At 41.7% G+C, this 18,032-nt stretch overlaps 1 protein-coding gene across 9 annotated transcripts in view; it reads right to left on the bottom strand.

Moving 5' to 3' along the window:
• Positions 1 to 14,873: 14,873 nt before the first annotated feature.
• rerea (arginine-glutamic acid dipeptide (RE) repeats a) overlaps positions 14,874 to 18,032 on the bottom strand; it is a 122,897-nt gene continuing 119,738 nt past the window's right edge. For 7 of the 9 annotated variants that reach the window (XM_028992728.1, XM_028992727.1, XM_028992725.1 and 4 more), the window contains 3 exons: positions 17,435 to 17,605; positions 17,161 to 17,341; positions 14,874 to 17,052 (listed from right to left, as the gene is read on the bottom strand). In XM_028992728.1, the coding sequence (XP_028848561.1) occupies positions 17,019 to 17,052; positions 17,161 to 17,341; positions 17,435 to 17,605 (386 nt within the window). In that variant the 3' untranslated portion in view covers positions 14,874 to 17,018. The remainder of the gene's footprint in view (positions 17,053 to 17,160; positions 17,342 to 17,434; positions 17,606 to 18,032) is intronic. The other 2 variants (XM_028992730.1, XM_028992733.1) reach the window with 1 other exon arrangement.

The raw sequence follows: 18,032 nt of genomic DNA, 5'->3' as shown, positions 1-18,032 counted from the left end.
CGTAGGCAAACTTTATTTATGGTTAAGTTTAGGGTTGGGTTAGAGTTAACGGTTGGGGTTAAGTTAGGGTTAATGGCTAGGTTTAGGGGTTGGGTTAGGTTTGGAGGACATGTGTTTCCTGCTACTGTGGATCTCCAAACCTCACAGCGGCTGCATCAGACCATCCTCAATAACCAGGGCACCTAACAAAGCATTTAGCTGTTCTTCATGTTATTGTAGAAGAACTGCCAACAATAAACACATAAACGTATGTTTATGGATGAAAAATGATTTCACGTAAGATCAGCTACTAAGAGACATGATTTACATGAACATAATAATCTTTAATAATTTAACCTGTTCAAATAAATCAACCTGCAACCTGCAACAGTTATTCACTGTCAGAGTCCGCACATTGTTTTGTTAAAACAAAAAAAGCCCCTCAGCCCATTTCCCTCACTTATCTCAGTCATTGTTTTAAATATACATTATGGCAAGAATTAATCATAATAATTCATGATTAATCTAGTGCAAAATGTGTGATGAATTAGTTAACATTCCTTCATTGATTGACAGCCTTTGTATATATACTACCTAACAATGTGTGACAGGATTGGATTTTACATCGAGCATGTTGGGCATGAACATACACATAAATATTTCCCAAAAAAGCTGTGGCAGAGATATGGGAGCGCTTTAGTTTCGATGTTTTGTCGGTATTGTGTTGACAGTAACTGTACATGACAGACCCGTGGCAGGGTGAGCTGCGGTGGTGCTGTAAAAGTCTGGTTCCATTCCAGGTTTTCCAGGAGACCTCTCTTGCCCGGGGACCAGAGCGGGCAGAGCCCTCATTAAATGCACTGAGCAGCCGCATCAGGAGCGGTTTTACAGGGCCGGCCGGCGCTTGTTAAAGCTATATCCCCCCTCGGGCGCTCCGAACACACAGCGCTGGCCCTCCAAATCACATCAAATCAGCCAGCCTGGGAAATAACCCAGAAAAAAAGGCACTGGTAATCTCACTCGCTGTCTCCCACACACTAAATGCAGTCTCTCTCTCCCACTTATAAAGGCTGGAAACTGTTGTTCTGTGCATAATGGGGGACTGGCGAGGTCGTCACCACAGAGGGTCTGAGATGAGGTCAAGTGGATCCAGGGCGAGGGGCCCACGTTAAACCCTCCCCAACATCCGGAATAAATAACTCGGGAATCTTTTCATTTGGACGAGGCCGCTGGATCGCTGAGAGAGAGAGAGAGAGATGCAGGAAAGGCCTCTGCAGGCCGTTCGGCGAGCGAGGACATGGCCGCCGTGCGCAAAAACGTGCTCTGTTTGCACTGGGCTCACTCACCCGGGAAACCTATTATCTCTGTTTACACAAGCAACCTTCATCCAGCTGTTAAATCCGAGCTTTCATGTATCCGCCGCCCTGGTTTTACAAGGACAGTAAATACGGTGATAAACGGCTCGGCTGATCCTGGAGAAATGCACTTGTCACTCGTCAGGTTGGGCTGTTGGTGTAACGTTTACACACCTGCTGTTGAAATATGACAAGGTGTCAACTGTTTGCTTTGCCTTCCGGTCTACGTCAACGCTGAGGGCGCCGGAGCAGAGCTTTCAGATTTATTTACGCATGCGTCCTTTGATTGAAAATCATTTTTGAAGCAGATATAGGAAACAGTCATATGACAGAAACTGGAACGAGTGAAATCAGTTTTGGTGGAATGTGTTAAATTAAACAGTTCAAATGAATGCACATTTGGGCAAATAAAAAGTCTACCTACCTGTCAACGCCTTGATACATGAAAGCTGACATAACATAATTAAAACAATGAAACCTGGAATAGCGAAAACAAAAAGGTAACACATGGGCCAGAATTGTTGCCACCCTTGGAAATAACTCAGTTACAACGTAACTGAAACAGAACCAACTACCATTGCGGCAAAGAAAAGAGAAAAATCAAGCAAGATGAGGGAGACGCATGCTGCCCTTAACACAAAGGGAATGTCCAAGAAAAGGTCAATTTCTGGTAAAAAAAAAAAAAGGTCCATTGACTGGAATTGTGATAAACTTGCCTGGCAGATAACGCCAACAAAAACACCTAAATAATAAATGTGCATAAATGTACAGTACAGGCCAAAAGTTTGGACACACCTTCTCATTCAATGTGTTTTCTTTATTTTCATGACCATTTACATTGGTAGATTCTCACTGAGAATTATATTAATTAAATTCCTTCCAAAATCTCCACTAAATTGTCCACAGATTATACATGGGAGCATTCAATTGTTCCAAAAGCCTTTTAGAGGCAACAAATGAACAAATAAAATACATGATATTGATTTCATTGTATGACTTGTATGTTGAGGTTTTCCTTCAGCCGCTCCCATCAGGGGTCGCCATAGCGGATCAACCCTTCTGGTTTGGCTAAAGATTTGGCAAAAGTTTCATGCCAGATGCCCTTCCTGATGCAGCCCTCCCCCTTTTACTGGGGTTTGGGAATGGCACCAAGAAACACACAGTCACATGCATCCCCAGTGGCTGGGTTTTTGTATGACTAGTATGATTAATCTTTGTTCATTTCAAAGATGGTGTGTGGTCTCTGTAGATGAAATAAATAAGCGTGGTGGCTACGGCGCATGTGTGGTCCAGTACCTGAGAACTTAAAAGGTTACAATGGTAATTAACTAAATCTTCCAAGAGGAATCCCCACACAACCCAGAGGCATGTAGAAAGCATCGCGGCATCCCTTTTTTAATCCAGCATGGTGTTCTGTTGGCCCACAAGATAATGAAATGCAAGAGCAGAAACAAGAGAGTAGCCTACTAATCCAGCAGTCCCCTTTAAAACCTCTCAGTGAAAGAGTGTGCGCGTTATGGAGCTTTTAGTATCAGCCTGACCGCAGGCCACATGCCATTTCCCTCTCTCAACAGCTGCTAGGGTTTAAATATTCCGAGGGGTCTGTTTTCCACATTATGCGGTGCCTGCAGCCTACACTAGGGGGAACAGCAGCACAGAAACAACAGCAATCCTGCCCACATTTCAGCTTCTGAGCTTGCAGGAAATGCACTATGGAAAACACATTTTGCCATTTACCTACAACACACACTGAAATTTTTGAAAAACAATGCCTTCTTCAAATGCATTAAAAATTGCTCTATTAAGCACGGGACTGGTTTTTAGATTCTGTTACACATGATGACTATTCTTTTTAATGCAATTAACTGGTATATCAGCTATATGATACCATGTCTTTAAATGTCTGCAATGGTCCTGTATCATGGTATTATCCAAAATATCACTAGTCACTCGTAAATTTCTGCAGTCATTTTCTCCTAGTCCAAAAGAGCCGTTCTCATTTATTATAATTTTGGTTTAGTGGGGCACTAAACAGACATCTCTTGGTCAGTAGGGGGCAGCATGTCAGTTAGGGGACAGTAGGACAACATGTGAGTGATGATTGCAGCTCCCCTTGCAGCCAAGGAGAAAATAGAGCTGGACCGCACTCTCTCTCATCCCTGGCAGCTCACAGCATGCAGTCCTGAGATTTTGCCAACTTCCTACACATCATTGATATTAATCGACCAAATATTGCAGCACTCATTGAGAAATATGGACATGCATACGTGTATCTGCATAGATCTGAACTAGTCCAAGCAAACATCTGGAAGACCTTCTGAAATAATTAGGACCAGGTTTGCTTCCACTGGATGAGTATGGAGACATGTAGAGAGCAGTTTGACATCATCACAGCTGTCACCATATGCCCTTCTGACACGTCACAACACCCTGTCCATTTAAATAACATCAGTGGATTATGAGGGATATTTATAGGACCACTGTCAGAAACTGTCTGCAAAACCCTTTTTGACACACGCATGATATAATAAATCATTTACAGGATACAAACCAAATTATAAACAATTCAACTCATTAATATTTATTCAGAAAATAAATGCATTTCTAATGTTGGTTCTCTTTGCGGGGATATGTGCATTTTTGACCCTGTCTATGGCTGCACTTCTCTGAGGATGCGCAGAATAAAATCTAATCACAAATATTAAATATTATCTCCTGTTGTACCACCTGAGGGGGCCGGAATACCACCAGTTTGAGAACCATGGTCCTAACATGACTCTCAGTGAAAGTACAGAAAAGAGCAATCCAAACAGGGGTAGCCAAAGGTCCAGGTGATGTGTCAGGTGATCCAAAAAGCTTACCGCAACACCAGGCATTAAACCACGAGTGATGAGCGGTTGTGGTTCCAAGATGGCGACACTGAATGCTCCCTGGGGACGGGAAGGTGTGTCTGTATTATATGTGTCTGCATGCATGGTCAATCTAGTACATATCTAGTACATACATATTTTATTTAACTCAGTTGCTAATGGCAAATCTTTTACATTTAAAAATTAATAATGCCAACGAAAAGTACTCCATTGATTTTAATAACACAGCTGCACTCCAATTAGGACTGGTTTAAAGATGCAACTTTCCCTCACTCCATAACAACTAACTCCTGATCAAGGTCGCCCATCTGGGGTGCTCATCCAGGACAGGGTGCCAGTCCACTCACACACTCACACCTATAACCAGTCCACCCAGTGTGCATGCCTCTGGGCAGCGGGAGGAAACCAGAGAACTTGGAAGAAACTCTCATGAGTGCGGCTACGATGCTGATTGCCTCGGCACCACGCGGCCCACGCAGTTACTCTTATTCTGTATTCCAGTTATGTAATGCTGTTGTATGTATTCAGCAGCGCTCTGAACTGCAGTGGCTTTTCTATTGCGTCAGAAAACGCGAGCCAGCCTGTGCTCCCCACATGCATTTCCTTCCTTGGACATTTCAGGCCATTTTGTCTCTAAAAGATGAGGACTGGAAAGTCATTCTTCTGCTGTTTCATACACATCCTTTTACGAATGCAAGTAGAGCTGAGCTGGGTAATAAAGGCAGAACGATATGTTACACGCTGCCGCAGGAACATTTCACATCGGCAGGATTTACATCAGCAGCACCATCACACATTTATCCACACGAGTACATGACTGGGCACGAGATAGATTTGTAAGAGCGTTAAAAGTAATGTCTTGTATGTGACTGAATACTACATTTCGATTTGTAAAGTGCCACTGCTGGCCAGCTGAGGTAAAGTTTTAACCATCACCATGCATCACCCCTATATTTCAAATAACCAAAAGGTAGCTTTCTTTTTTGTACCTCTTTTCTAAATGTTTTTCTATTTATGCTCTATCTTCAAAATGTCTTTTTTAGTTCTTAAAACATTATTGCTTTATAATGTAATGCAGTAATTCCTGATATCAGCTCTTTTCTGTGACACAGGTTCCAGACTGTAAAATATGCCTGAAGTACTTCGATTCTTTAGAACATGTTTTTACATTATATAATAAATGCACATTCTGTATACCATCAAATGTAGTTTTAATGAGTTGTTTAGTTTATCAGACACTGACAATTCAAAACCAAAAATCCAGGTGACATGGTTTTCATGATCGAAAAAGAGATGAGTGAAAGTGATACGCAGAACAGCACACGGTGCACATAATGAAATGTGTCCTCTGCTTTTAACCATCACCCTTGGTGAGCAGTGGGCAGCCATGACAGGCGCCCAGGGAGCAGCGTGTGGGGACGGTGCTTTGCTCAGCGGCACCTTGGCGGATCAGGATTTGAAAAGTAAAGAACCGGAGAACCTTGTGATTGCGAGTCTGCTTCCTTACCTGCTAGGCCACCACTGCTCACTTCACCCGAAATCAAAATCTTCACTGATTCAAATATGTATCTGAATCTGTTGAAAAACCAAACTCAGGACAGCCATGCCGCCCTTTTATAATATGTTTTAATCAGTGGCATCTGATGTGCTCTTTGTCCTCATAACATGTAGATACTTAATGATGAACATCCTTAAATCGTGTTAGACATTCCGTGTGTCACATGAAAAAAGAAGCATGCATCAATTATGAGTTCTGCTTAATGCAACTAATGCAATTTCTTCTTGTCATTGTCAGTGTTTGTGTATAAGGGAGGGTCTATGAACATGAATAAGAGCTATGTTATATTTAATCAAGTTACAAGTTACAGTTTTATACAGCATAATTGGCTTCGTGTACTTTTTTGTGTAAATGTGATCTTAATATTAGTTTTTATATCTTTAATTTCTATGCATTTGGTTTCAAAGCTTGTGTAGCCGTGACAAAAAATGTTGTGCAGCACCAGTGATTATCAAACCACTAATGTTGATTTTGCTTTATCAGTCATTATATTTTATTATTGTGAGACATCTGTCACAGCGTAAACCAGCCAGTTCTGCTCTCATGAAGATGAATGCGTGCGTTTCGTGTAAATTAAATACTGTGCCCCAAAAAGCCACTGAGGTTTGACTAATTCCAGAGATTATGAGCATTTCCTTACAATTATGCCGACTCCATCTGATTATTCCATTCAGAAAAGATCCGGTCGCCTACGAGGGCAATCTGAGCGCAGCAGAAACAGATGCCACCAGGATGTTAGCTGTTTCTTTATGAACTATGTAGCAAATCGGCTCAACATACTTACACCAAGATGAAGTGCTCCCCGAGTCAAGGGAAAGGATAATACGCTCTTCTTCGCCTTGAAAGCCAAGGTGAAAGATGCTCCATCGCTTATGCATTTAAACATCTTGTTCCAGCTTCTCCCATGACCATTTTTTTCCCTTTTCCCTTGAGCCATGGTGCATTTACCCTGTGTGGTGTGAGCTGACTGCCCTCAGGTCGGGCCTGAAGTCAGACGAGGATGGACTCAGGGAAGATTAATTGGGCAGCGGAGGTGCGGGGAAAAACAAAGCACAATCTATCTGTGTCGGGGAAATCGGACAGCCCCCCTGAAAGGCGAGTTGGAGGGTTGGCATGGCGATCTATCACAGGACACTCATTACACGCAAGGTCAGGGTGCTCTGAGGAGCTTCTGAGCTCGTGCGGAGCATCCACGAGCCTGGCGCTGTTTCACCTCCACATCCAAGAGCTCCGGCCTGCTCCAGCAGCCAGAGGGAATAGAGGAGAACGTTTGTGGTTTAAATTCTGGGCTACGAGTGCCTGGATGCAATGAGTTAGAGGGTAATCTCCTCCCATGGAGGTGCGACTGCTGTCTATATCAAAAGAAGTCATCCTGTCTGATGTCTTCCTTCACATTGATGTTGCTGTGGACCTCACAGCCGCCACTGCAATTTTTACCCCACAGGTCTACGAATGGTGATGTATGAGTGCACAGGAGATATTTGTTTAAACAAATACAGGCCTGTTATTTATTAAAAAGTAAAAAAAAAGTATAATGTTTGTTAATGTTTGTTTAAACTGGGACTGAATGTAATGTATTTGTAGATAGTGGTATTACTCTAGTAAAACTGATATTGCTGTAGTAAAAATGCTGACATTGAATGCTGTTCCACCACATTGTATAATGAACTAATGTAATACAAGAACATTCAGAGTTAGCCTAAATTATCTGCTGATTATTTGTGGTAATATGTGGCATTTAATAACTCTACAACTCTAGAACACATGCTGTAGGTTATTCAGATGATCTTAACCTCCTCAGTTGGTCTAAAGCATCTGCTGATGCTACTTTTTTCTCTCCGTGTGGTAGTATGCGTTTAATAACTCTAGAACTTGTATATCTGCATCTTCAGATCTACAGAATACGGAAATCGAGATGGAGCAGATAGGGCAGGAGGAAGGGAGATGGGTGTGGAATGTGTAATCTAGGCCAAACGCTGCAGCCGGAGGAATACAGCTCGGCTATGACAGGAATGTGAGTGGGATATCATTAGAGACCCGGAGCGGCATCTCCCCTCACTCACGCTCCGGATAACAACAGCTGTCTAATCCCCTCGGCGGGCGTGACAGCACACCCTCCTCGCTGGGATCAAGTGGCCTCTGTTGCGTGCCGACCTACCCTGGCTTGATGAAGTGCAGAACCAGAATGCAGAGGGGAGCCAATTGGATGGGAGTTTCTCCCTCATGGCTCCTTCATTTTGAGGAACATCAGACTAATCGGAAAGTCTTGCCACTGAAACGGTCGCCCTTTGTCATTAATATAACATTTTCAAAAGTCTTTGTATTTTCATATGCCATCACAGGTCGCCATGTCTCAGTCTTCCCGCTAGTAAATGATGGAATCTGGAACTGTAACCTGCCATTAAAAGTCCACAGCTCGAGTAAGAACCAGTAAGAATAGAAATAAGAATAATATTTTATCTTGACTGGCATAATTTAGCAGAAAAATAATAGTAGAAATGACTCTTTCACCAGAAACCTTGCTATTTACATGGTATTGTCCATCACAACTTCTCATATCTTTTATTTACCATGAAAATAGAAAATGTTTTTTTTTTAAAAAAGCATTACAGTTTAGTTAACGAACGGGTGTGTAGGCGTCATATTTTCAGGCGGATGCTCTCTCCGTTTCTTCCTTGCCAGTGTCAACACAGGCTGTTCTCAGGTTATCCTCCCTTGTCAGGATTATTTACGGGCGGGATGTGTCAGGCATACCAAGGCGGCTGCACAAGCTGCGAAGGTGAAATGTTGACATAACCATAGAAACCGTTGCCACGGAATGGCCATGGCCACTGATGTTGTCAATCCAGAGTGGCCATCTAGAGCAGTGAAACGCCATTTACTGTGGTCATTAGGGCAACATTTTACCTGTGTGTCACAGTGACTGGTTTAAAGCCTTGTGAAAAGCGTAGAAGCTGAGTTAATTTGAAACCTCCATGGCTTGTGTTACTGCTGCTGCTGAATATGAACGAAATATTGAAGAACATGAACACTTCCTCTGAACATGGCTTCTCTTACGTCTTGCTTTTTTATAATTGCATGAACATCATGACATTTACTTATGGTAGAAAGTACCAGAACAGCGAGCACATAAAAAAGGCGACTTCTACTGAACCCTTCAGTATCAGTTTCAGTGAGACCCCTTTCTGTATTTATTGTACAACAACCATGGGATATAGATATGTATTTTTTTTATATATATAATGGATTCAGCAGTAGTACACTGATTATTCTGTTGACTTTATAACGTTAGAAATTATCCACATGGATAGTGCCGATCATATTACCGTCAACTTTTAAACAAATCAGCACATTCAACAATACACTTCATATTACGTCGAATCCAACTGAAACTGAGTTCATCCAACTCTGATGGCTATGAAATGTTACACGAGTACTCCATTATTGTTGTGAAATGTTTCTCTGCTTTTTTTCAGCATTTTTTACAATCAAAAATTCTAAAAACATACTTGAGATAGCATTCATTGAATTAAAAAAGGAAATCATATAAAAACTTGTAGGCCATATTAACATTACATTTTTGTATTGTCCTGCGGGCCCCAAAATGCCACGGGCCGCAAGTACCCTGCCATAAACAGTTGCAAAGCAACGTCCAGCAGTCCCAGGGAACTCTTGTGTTTCTGACACTTGCTGATGTTAATCATGACTAAATGCTGTGCTCAGAATTTCTGAGTGTGCAGTTTCAGTATTCAGGACAGTGTGATGGGAACACACTGCATCCAGTGGAATTTAGTACAAGCTACAGAAAATTTGCATTCAGTCTTCACATGCTGTCCCTGAATAAAGATGTAGACGTGGACGAGGTCATGTTAATCACACTTTTACTGGCCTGTGAGAGCATGAGTTGTCTCGTGTTACATCTGACCCCTAACTAAATGCTGAAGAGCACTCTCAGTGTGGGCTTTCTGGGTGGGCATTCATCACGATTCATCTTTAGAGTGGGCAGTAGCCTAGTGGGTAACACACTCGCCTGTGAACCAGAAGACCTAGGTTCAAATCTCACTTACTACCATTGTGTCCCAGAGTGTCTCCAGGGGGGACTGTCCCTGTAACTAAGGACTGGAAGTCACTCTGGATAACGATGTCTGATAAATGCTGTAAATGTACATGTCTTGAGAATATACTGCATATATTGACGGATGTGCAGAATATTCGGGTATTACATTAGTCCAGCAGAAAAACAGCCTGGCATCATTTCTAATCAGCAGGCTCAGCTGGTTTCGATGGCATCATGAATGAACTGTCACAGAGGTGCATTTTTATGATGACCTTAGGCAGCACCAACAATAGCACAATAAAAAACTCCACAGCCAGATATTAAAAATAACATAACCTATAAATCCACCCGGCAGAGCAAGCAGGCAAATGACAAATACAAGACAGATCTATGAGACAAGATGTTTTGAGTGAAGGGTCGAACGGTCCCCCCTGTAGAAGCTGGCGTGCTACACTAGGCGGTCCCCCCCTCTGACACAGGAAATGAGCTTCAGCTAAAAAGCTCTCAGAGACCACGAACAGCTAGGGTTCAGGGCAGACACAGAGAATCCTTCGGAAGGAACAAGCCACCTTCCAGCTGAGCAGGCTAATAGCCTCTGTGCTATAGGCTTGACAGGGAGGATAAATTTCACACAGTCGGTGGCCCGTAAGGGAGTGAGGAAGGGTATGAGGAAGGGACACGTTGTCTCTGGTCTCATGAATATCGGAGATTTTATACACTCGCAGCAGGGGACATGGCTGTACAGTCTGTTTTCAGACACTTCAAACAGGGATCAGATGATCAGAGCACTGAGCTCTCTCAGAAGTATATCAATATTACCAAACAAGGGTCATAACACACTATTCTTAGTATTGTGAGGTCACCTGTAATATAATAAAATATTTTTAGCAACATTTTATAGCAAGGTACTAACTTTAAACTTGTTGTCTTTACAATAGAGACAACGACACAGTCAACAACATTCACGAATGTTTTTTGTAATCAAATGTCTATTAATATTCACAACTGCACTTATAGAATCTACAATATGTAATGAATATAAAATAATATAAATAAGAAAAAATAAATATTGATATTTTAAACACTTCCCCAGTTAGGTTGGTGCAATCATGTTTTGTTGTAATTGCCTATTGTTTGAAGTGGCCTTGTCATGAAGCACCATCTTTCGTGTGTTACATGATGACAGGTTAAACACCCTGCAGAGGAACGGTGAGGGTGTTGACAACGACGCATGGGGCGCGGTGGCATCCTCCCATCAATCCAAACTGCCTCCGCGGCTTAACGGGCCTCGCGCCTCTCCCGCCTCTCCTCTCCAACTGACAGCCGCGCCTCATCCCTCTCGGCCCGTAGCAGTCTCGGCTCAGATAAGCTTTGGTGTTGACACTGCCTGGCACGAGGGAAACTCTCATCTGTAAATCATTTTCCCTCACAGTCTTCTTGAAGAGCAGGATAAGCCTGGAGACCTACCTGAATTCTATAGACATCCATTTACTTCCATACATAATTATCCATATTTACACATCACTTCAATATCATATAGCAAATAAAACAAATATACCCCCCCAATCTTGTGCAACATGATCTAAAAGTTACTTTTAAGTCACGTTTTGCATGGAACCTGAAATGCATACATGTATTCACAAACTTGATGTTACAAGAGTATGTTATTCTTTTGACCTTATTTAATAACCCCAAGATGAGTATAGTGATTGCTAGGCCAGTTGTAGCTGTAGAGAGAAGGTCGCTTCATTTGCTTCATTCCCTGTACACAATGACTTGTGTACAGGGAGTGCAGAATTATTAGGCAAGTTGTATTTTTGAGGAATAATTTTTTTATTGAACAACCATGTTCTCAATGAACCCAAAAACTCATTAATATCAAAGCTGAATGTTTTTGGAAGTAGTTTTTAGTTTGTTTTTATTTTTAGCTATTTTAGGTAATAGTAAGTCATCTGTGTGTGCAGGTGACTATTACTGTGCATAATCATTAGGCAACTTAACAAAAAACAAATATATACCCATTTCAATTATTTATTTTTACCAGTGAAACCAATATAACATCTCCACATTCACAAATATACATTTCTGACATTCCAAAACAAAACAAAAACAAATCAGCGACCAATATAGCCACCTTTCTTTGCAAGGACACTCAAAAGCCTGCCATCCATGGATTCTGTCAGTGTTTTGATCTGTTCACCATCAACATTGCGTGCAGCAGCAACCACAGCCTCCCAGACACTGTTCAGAGAGGTGTACTGTTTTCCCTCCTTGTAAATCTCACATTAATGATGGACCACAGGTTCTCAATGGGGTTCAGATCAGGTGAACAAGGAGGCCATGTCATTAGTTTTTCTTCTTTTATACCCTTTCTTGCCAGCCACGCTGTGGAGTACTTGGACGCATGTGATGGAGCATTGTCCTGCATGAAAATCATGTTTTTCTTGAAGGATGCAGACTTCTTCCTGTACCACTGCTTGAAGAAGGTGTCTTCCAGAAACTGGCAGTAGGACTGGGAGTTCAGCTTGACTCCATCCTCAACCCGAAAAGGCCCCACAAGCTCATCTTTGATGATACCAGCCCAAACCAGTACTCCACCTCCACCTTGCTGGTGGAGTCCCTTCCCCAGATGTGAGCAGACCTTTATACCCCTGGCCTACAAGAAGTTGTCACAGACCAATCAGAACCTGTTGTTTCTGATGTCACGCCCCCCGGTGCCTCCCATCTAGGGAAGACAAAGAGAGTGGGCGGTCCCGACGGCCAACACTTCACACGTTTGGCTTGGCAAAAGGTCGTCCGACAACAGGCATGTGAAACAGAGGTGTTAAATCTTCATGCACAACAATTTGCACAGGAATGTCACATTTCTCCTTGTAGACGGTCGCTATGCAAAACAAAAGCATGGTCCTGCGATGCCCAATCTTACACCATCAAGACTCACTCTCATTTAATCAGTCCATAAAACCTTAGAAAAATCAGTCTTGAGATATTTCTTGGCCAGCTTGTGTGTCTTGTTCAGTGGTGATCGTCTTTCAGCCTTTCCTACCTTGGCCATGTCTCTGAGTATTGCACACCTTGTGCTTTTGGGCACTCCAGTGATGTTGCAGCTCTGAAATATGGCCAAACTGGTGGCAAGTGGCATCTTGGCAGCTGCACGCTTGACTTTTCTCAGTTCATGGGCAGTTATTTTGCGCCTTGGTTTTTCCACACGCTTCTTGCGACCCTATTAACTATTTTGAATGAAACGCTTGATTGTTCGATGATCACGCTTCAGAAGCTTTGCAATTTTAAGAGTGCTGCATCCCTCTGCAAGATATCTCACTATTTTTGACTTTTCTGAGCCTGTCAAGTCCTTCTTTTGACCCATTTTGCCAAAGGAAAGGAAGTTGCCTAATAATTATGCACACCTGATATAGGGTGTTGATGTCATTAGACCACACCCCTTCTCATTACAGAGATGCACATCACCTAATAAGCTTAATTGGTAGTAGGCTTTTGAGCCTATACAGCTTGGAGTAAGACAACATGCATGAAGAGGATGATGTGGACAAAATACTCATTTGCCTAATAATTCTGCACTCCCTGTAGACATTAAGGCTGTTGAGTGACCCGCCTTCTCTTGAGATTCAGATCACCGACCGATGGCCTGACATTTTTATTTTTTTCCGAATTCACTGCTGCAATTCAGATTTTTCCATGCACAACAGAAAAGGACACTTCACCAACCATGATGATTTGCAGTGTATTACTTTCACCCAACAAGACACTCCCACATTTACAGATGAGCATTCCATAGCATATACTTTGTTAATCATATTTACAAGTGTGCATATATATGGAAATTCAGAATGACTTACAATTTAATACTGCATTATTGTTTAAATCCCCAAATACCTTTGTTACTCCATTTCACAGGATGAATATCTTCTGAGAGAGCAAATCATGACAGGAGGACAATTCTGAATGAGAAGAATGAGAAGAATCAGGAGATGAGGAGGAGTTACAGAAACGGAAGAAGTGTCAGAGCTGCACTTGTGATGAAGAGCAGGAATCAAGTGATGAGGAAGGATGAGAAGAAGAGGACACAGCTTAGATAAGAACTAAAAAAGACAGCTCGATAACCATGACATGGTAATGCACATTTAATGTTCATAATATTTATAACAATATATGGAGGTAATTGAATTTGTGGAGAAATAAACATAAATTTCGGAATATTTTGTGTTTCTTTTGATTCAGGTAACCAGTCTGTATGCATGCAAAAAGAGTGACAGCCCCCCGCGTTTTTACCATGTCTGCATACAGCCTGTAATCAGGGGAAGTATTACAGGAGGACGCTGTTCCTGGAGGAAATCTAGTGACACCTCATGCCGCTCTCGGTTGGTCCACTGAAACGGCCTACTCTTCGGTCTTGGCCGGTCACAGAAAAGTCATAACAGAGAACCAGCCAATGGGATTCCACCGGTGGGGAGTTCAGCTTTTTATCTTTCCATGACAAATAATCATTCATGTCATGCTACTACAGTACTTATATATAATAAATAATCGTAAAGGATTATATGTATGTATATGTATATATATTGCATATGCATGTGTATATACACCTATATTTTTATACAGCCATGCATTTTCACAATACATTGTATTGTTTATTTACATTATATATTGTATTGCTTGAGACACCAATGGCCAGAAGCAAATTACTTGTGTGTGTGATCATAACTTGACCAAAATCATGATTCAGAGTATGCTGCACTATACAGTCAAGTAGTCAAGTGTTATTTCAGCCTTTGCCAGAAATTAGATACATTTAACTCAAACCTTTGGTGTTTTGGAGTCAGTAACCAGTGTAAAAAATATCCTTACACAAGGTGAGTGAGAAAAACACAGATATGCATTTTAATATCTCCAGCACTTAACCATATCATAGGGTTCTCTGGATAGAGGTACACAGCAGCATCTTGATGTCATTCATTAAAAGAAAGAAAAAAAACTGAAACCTGAAATGCATAACAGTGTTAGCACAAGTCAAAAATACTACACACAAACAGCTCTGTGGTGTAACTTAGTTTTATTTTAATTCCACAAATTTTTCAAAAAAATTACAAAATACTCAAATGGAGAACACAGGACTCACAATTCTCTTAATTATTTCTACTTTTTGTTTACATTGTGTCATCCCATGGTGACTACTAATATATACAGTAAGCTTCAAGATACCAGTATATATATAAATCTTAGCAGTCGGAATTTACAATCTGCTATTGCCGCTTTGAAACAAGAAGCTAAACCATTGACAACACTTAACATCAAAGGTTTGAGACAGAAATGCGGGACAAGGGGAAGGAGTAAGGGTAGAAGGGAAATAATTTGAAAACACTAGACAAAAGACAGGCTGATGGTAGAATCCAATTGAGTGGGGTGATTCATTTTTATTCTATATCCCGATTGGGGAGGTGGGGCTTATAATAGCACGAGTTTGACTATTCAGTCTCAAACAAAACATCTGGTATGTCCTTTAATGTGTCTTGCTGTAAATAAATAAATCCTTGGCGCATGAGGTCGAAAAATCGACAAATATGAATGAGGTTGACACTGCACAGTCAATGGCAGTGAGCACTCACCCCTACATCCTACTCAGACCATGGCTGACAGAGAGATAGATTATATATTTGAAAATGGTTTGATCTGGTCTGCTGTAAACATGTGGATGCGCGCGCACACACACACACACACACACACACACACACACACACACACACACACACACACACACACACTAGGCAATGAACCCTTTCAGAACAGTGCCATGCTGGCATCACAGTGAACATGTCCGTTGAGCTGTTACAGCAGAGGTGGAAGTTAGGTGTGTGGAGTGCCAGGATCAATCTATAAGGTGAAGGGTAGTGGACAGGGAATGAACACTGTTCTGTACTGCAATAATTTATAATTAGCAAATGTGGAAAAAGTTAAAATCTAGGCTTTAAAACCGCAAATTTAACATCCACAGAAGGGCTTTGGAGACTAAGGCTATTGAGCTTGAAGGTGTTGTCAAAATGAATGCTGTTCAATTAGGAACATTAAAAACAAAATGTAAGGAAAAAAGCTTCAGGCATTTTGAAATATCTGATGGAATTTGGACCTTTTGAGCACAAAAATATAAAAACAGCAAATGAACATCAAGCAATCTCTCACAACGAATCCAAAAAGATGTAAAATCAGCTACACAACGGTCATTCAGTGCAGTACTAGAGGGGCTGGTCTGCATCTCTGCACACCCTTCAACAGCCACAGAGGTGCACAGGAAAAAAAAAAAAAAAACCTGAACTTTTCTTCAAGGGCTTCAAATCTTCAACTCGACACAATGAGTTCAAACACAACAAGAGAACATGGAACTGTCTTGGTCTGGAGATGATGCTCTGTGGATTGTGGCAGTAAAGTGATAGCTCTGTGTGTGTGTGTGTGTGTGTGTGTGTGTGTGTGTGTAACTGTAACTGGTAGCAATCTACCAGCTGACTTGGTTTTACGGACTGCAGCTCTCCATGGCCTAGTATACCTGCTCAAATGCAATCATACTCCCCTCTGAAACAAGGGATAATGCTTTAGGATAATATACCGGAGGTCTAAAGACTTGGTTTGGAATCCACACCTAATAATAATTATAATAATAATAATAATTATATGTATATATACTATTTACAGACTCAAAATGCCATGCTGCAGCTTTCCTTTAAAATTATGAAAACCTCCTACAATGTAATAAAATAAACATTGAATTTAAGATAGCACTTTCAGATATAATGGCCCAACTGTTTGGTTTCCTCTTCTTTTTTTCTTTTCTCCCCATAAGCACAGTGACAAAGTGTCTTGTTTTCTAGCACCTACAAAAACATCAGGACAGTTTCTCAGAGGATTCATGCAGGAAAGTCACAATCAGTCGTGAGGACTTTGTCACTACTTGAACGCTATATACCAAATAAAGTCACTTCCTTTCAAAAATAAAAAATGTCCATAACAGCAACGGAAACTGAATAAAAAAAAAAAAAAAAAGTCTCAGGACGACACATGCGCCCGGTTCTTTTTAAAGTAAAAATGTTCCAAGAACACCGTACAGTTCCTGTCCGTGACTGTTCTGAGCTTCTGCAACTTCCTGTGTCCTGCCGACTTCTGTCCCGTGACTGATACGTCCCCCCTTGTGGTTACAGCTGCTTATCGCTTTCCTTCTTCAGCCGACTGGAAGACAAGAGAGTTCCAGATCACAAAGCATTCTCACGAGCATTAACCATAACTGCTGCATGACAGCTGGTGATTTAGAGAATAAAGAACATTAACTCCACTAACCTGTAGTAGTCTTCCTGGCCAGGTAGTGGTGCACCGTGCATGTGGTGGTGACCGTGCAACCACTGCTGCTCCATGGCTAACCTCTGCAGCTCTGCTGATTGGGCATGCATGGCCTGTAACTGGTGCGCCGCTGACATGGGTGGAGGAAGGCCACCCTGGAGTTCTCTGGGATACGGCGTACCTGCGGGGAGAAACCACCCCATGGTTCAGTAACCAGTATGACTGCAGCCGGTCTGTACACAGTAAGCGGCGTTTTCTGTAGTGCGTGTCTCACCGAACACCGGGTGTCTCAGCATCTCGTGTTCATGAGGGGGCTGCGCCAGCAGGGGGTTGGGGATGGCACCAGGTGGGTAGGGAAAGCGCGCCAGATGGGGTCCGGCTGCCAATGGGTCCACCAACGGATGGGCTCCGGAACCTGGAGGACACACAAGACATTCACCACCACCTGCTGACTGTCAGCATTATTTGAAGCGGTGTTAAGCACAACACAACAACACATCACTTCATAACAGGGATTAACAATAGGAAAAAGGATTTACTCATATATATATATTTTATTATATTACATATTTAAAATGTACAAAAAAAAAAACAAAAAAAAAAAAACAATAATTATAGGACTGCCAATCAATTGCAGTCAAATTATAAAACTGGGGAAAAAAGCTTAGACAGATACGCATGGATAAGCCAATAAATCGGGCCTAAAACTTCCCGGTCCATCTCAATCTATATGTTGAGATTTGTCTCGGACAAGGATCAATTTCACTTCAATCATATAGTTCAGATTCCCCAGACAAGTAAACAGCGGTGTTAAAGAAAAACCTTTCTAAATGAATCAGGACGATTAATGCATAATAATCATAATCATTATT

This window comes from Denticeps clupeoides, chromosome 10, assembly GCF_900700375.1.
Source record: "Denticeps clupeoides chromosome 10, fDenClu1.1, whole genome shotgun sequence".
In the NCBI taxonomy this organism is placed as follows: domain Eukaryota; kingdom Metazoa; phylum Chordata; class Actinopteri; order Clupeiformes; family Denticipitidae; genus Denticeps; species Denticeps clupeoides.
Note: the sequence above shows the minus strand (reverse complement) of the source record. Positions and strands in the feature narration are given on the sequence as shown.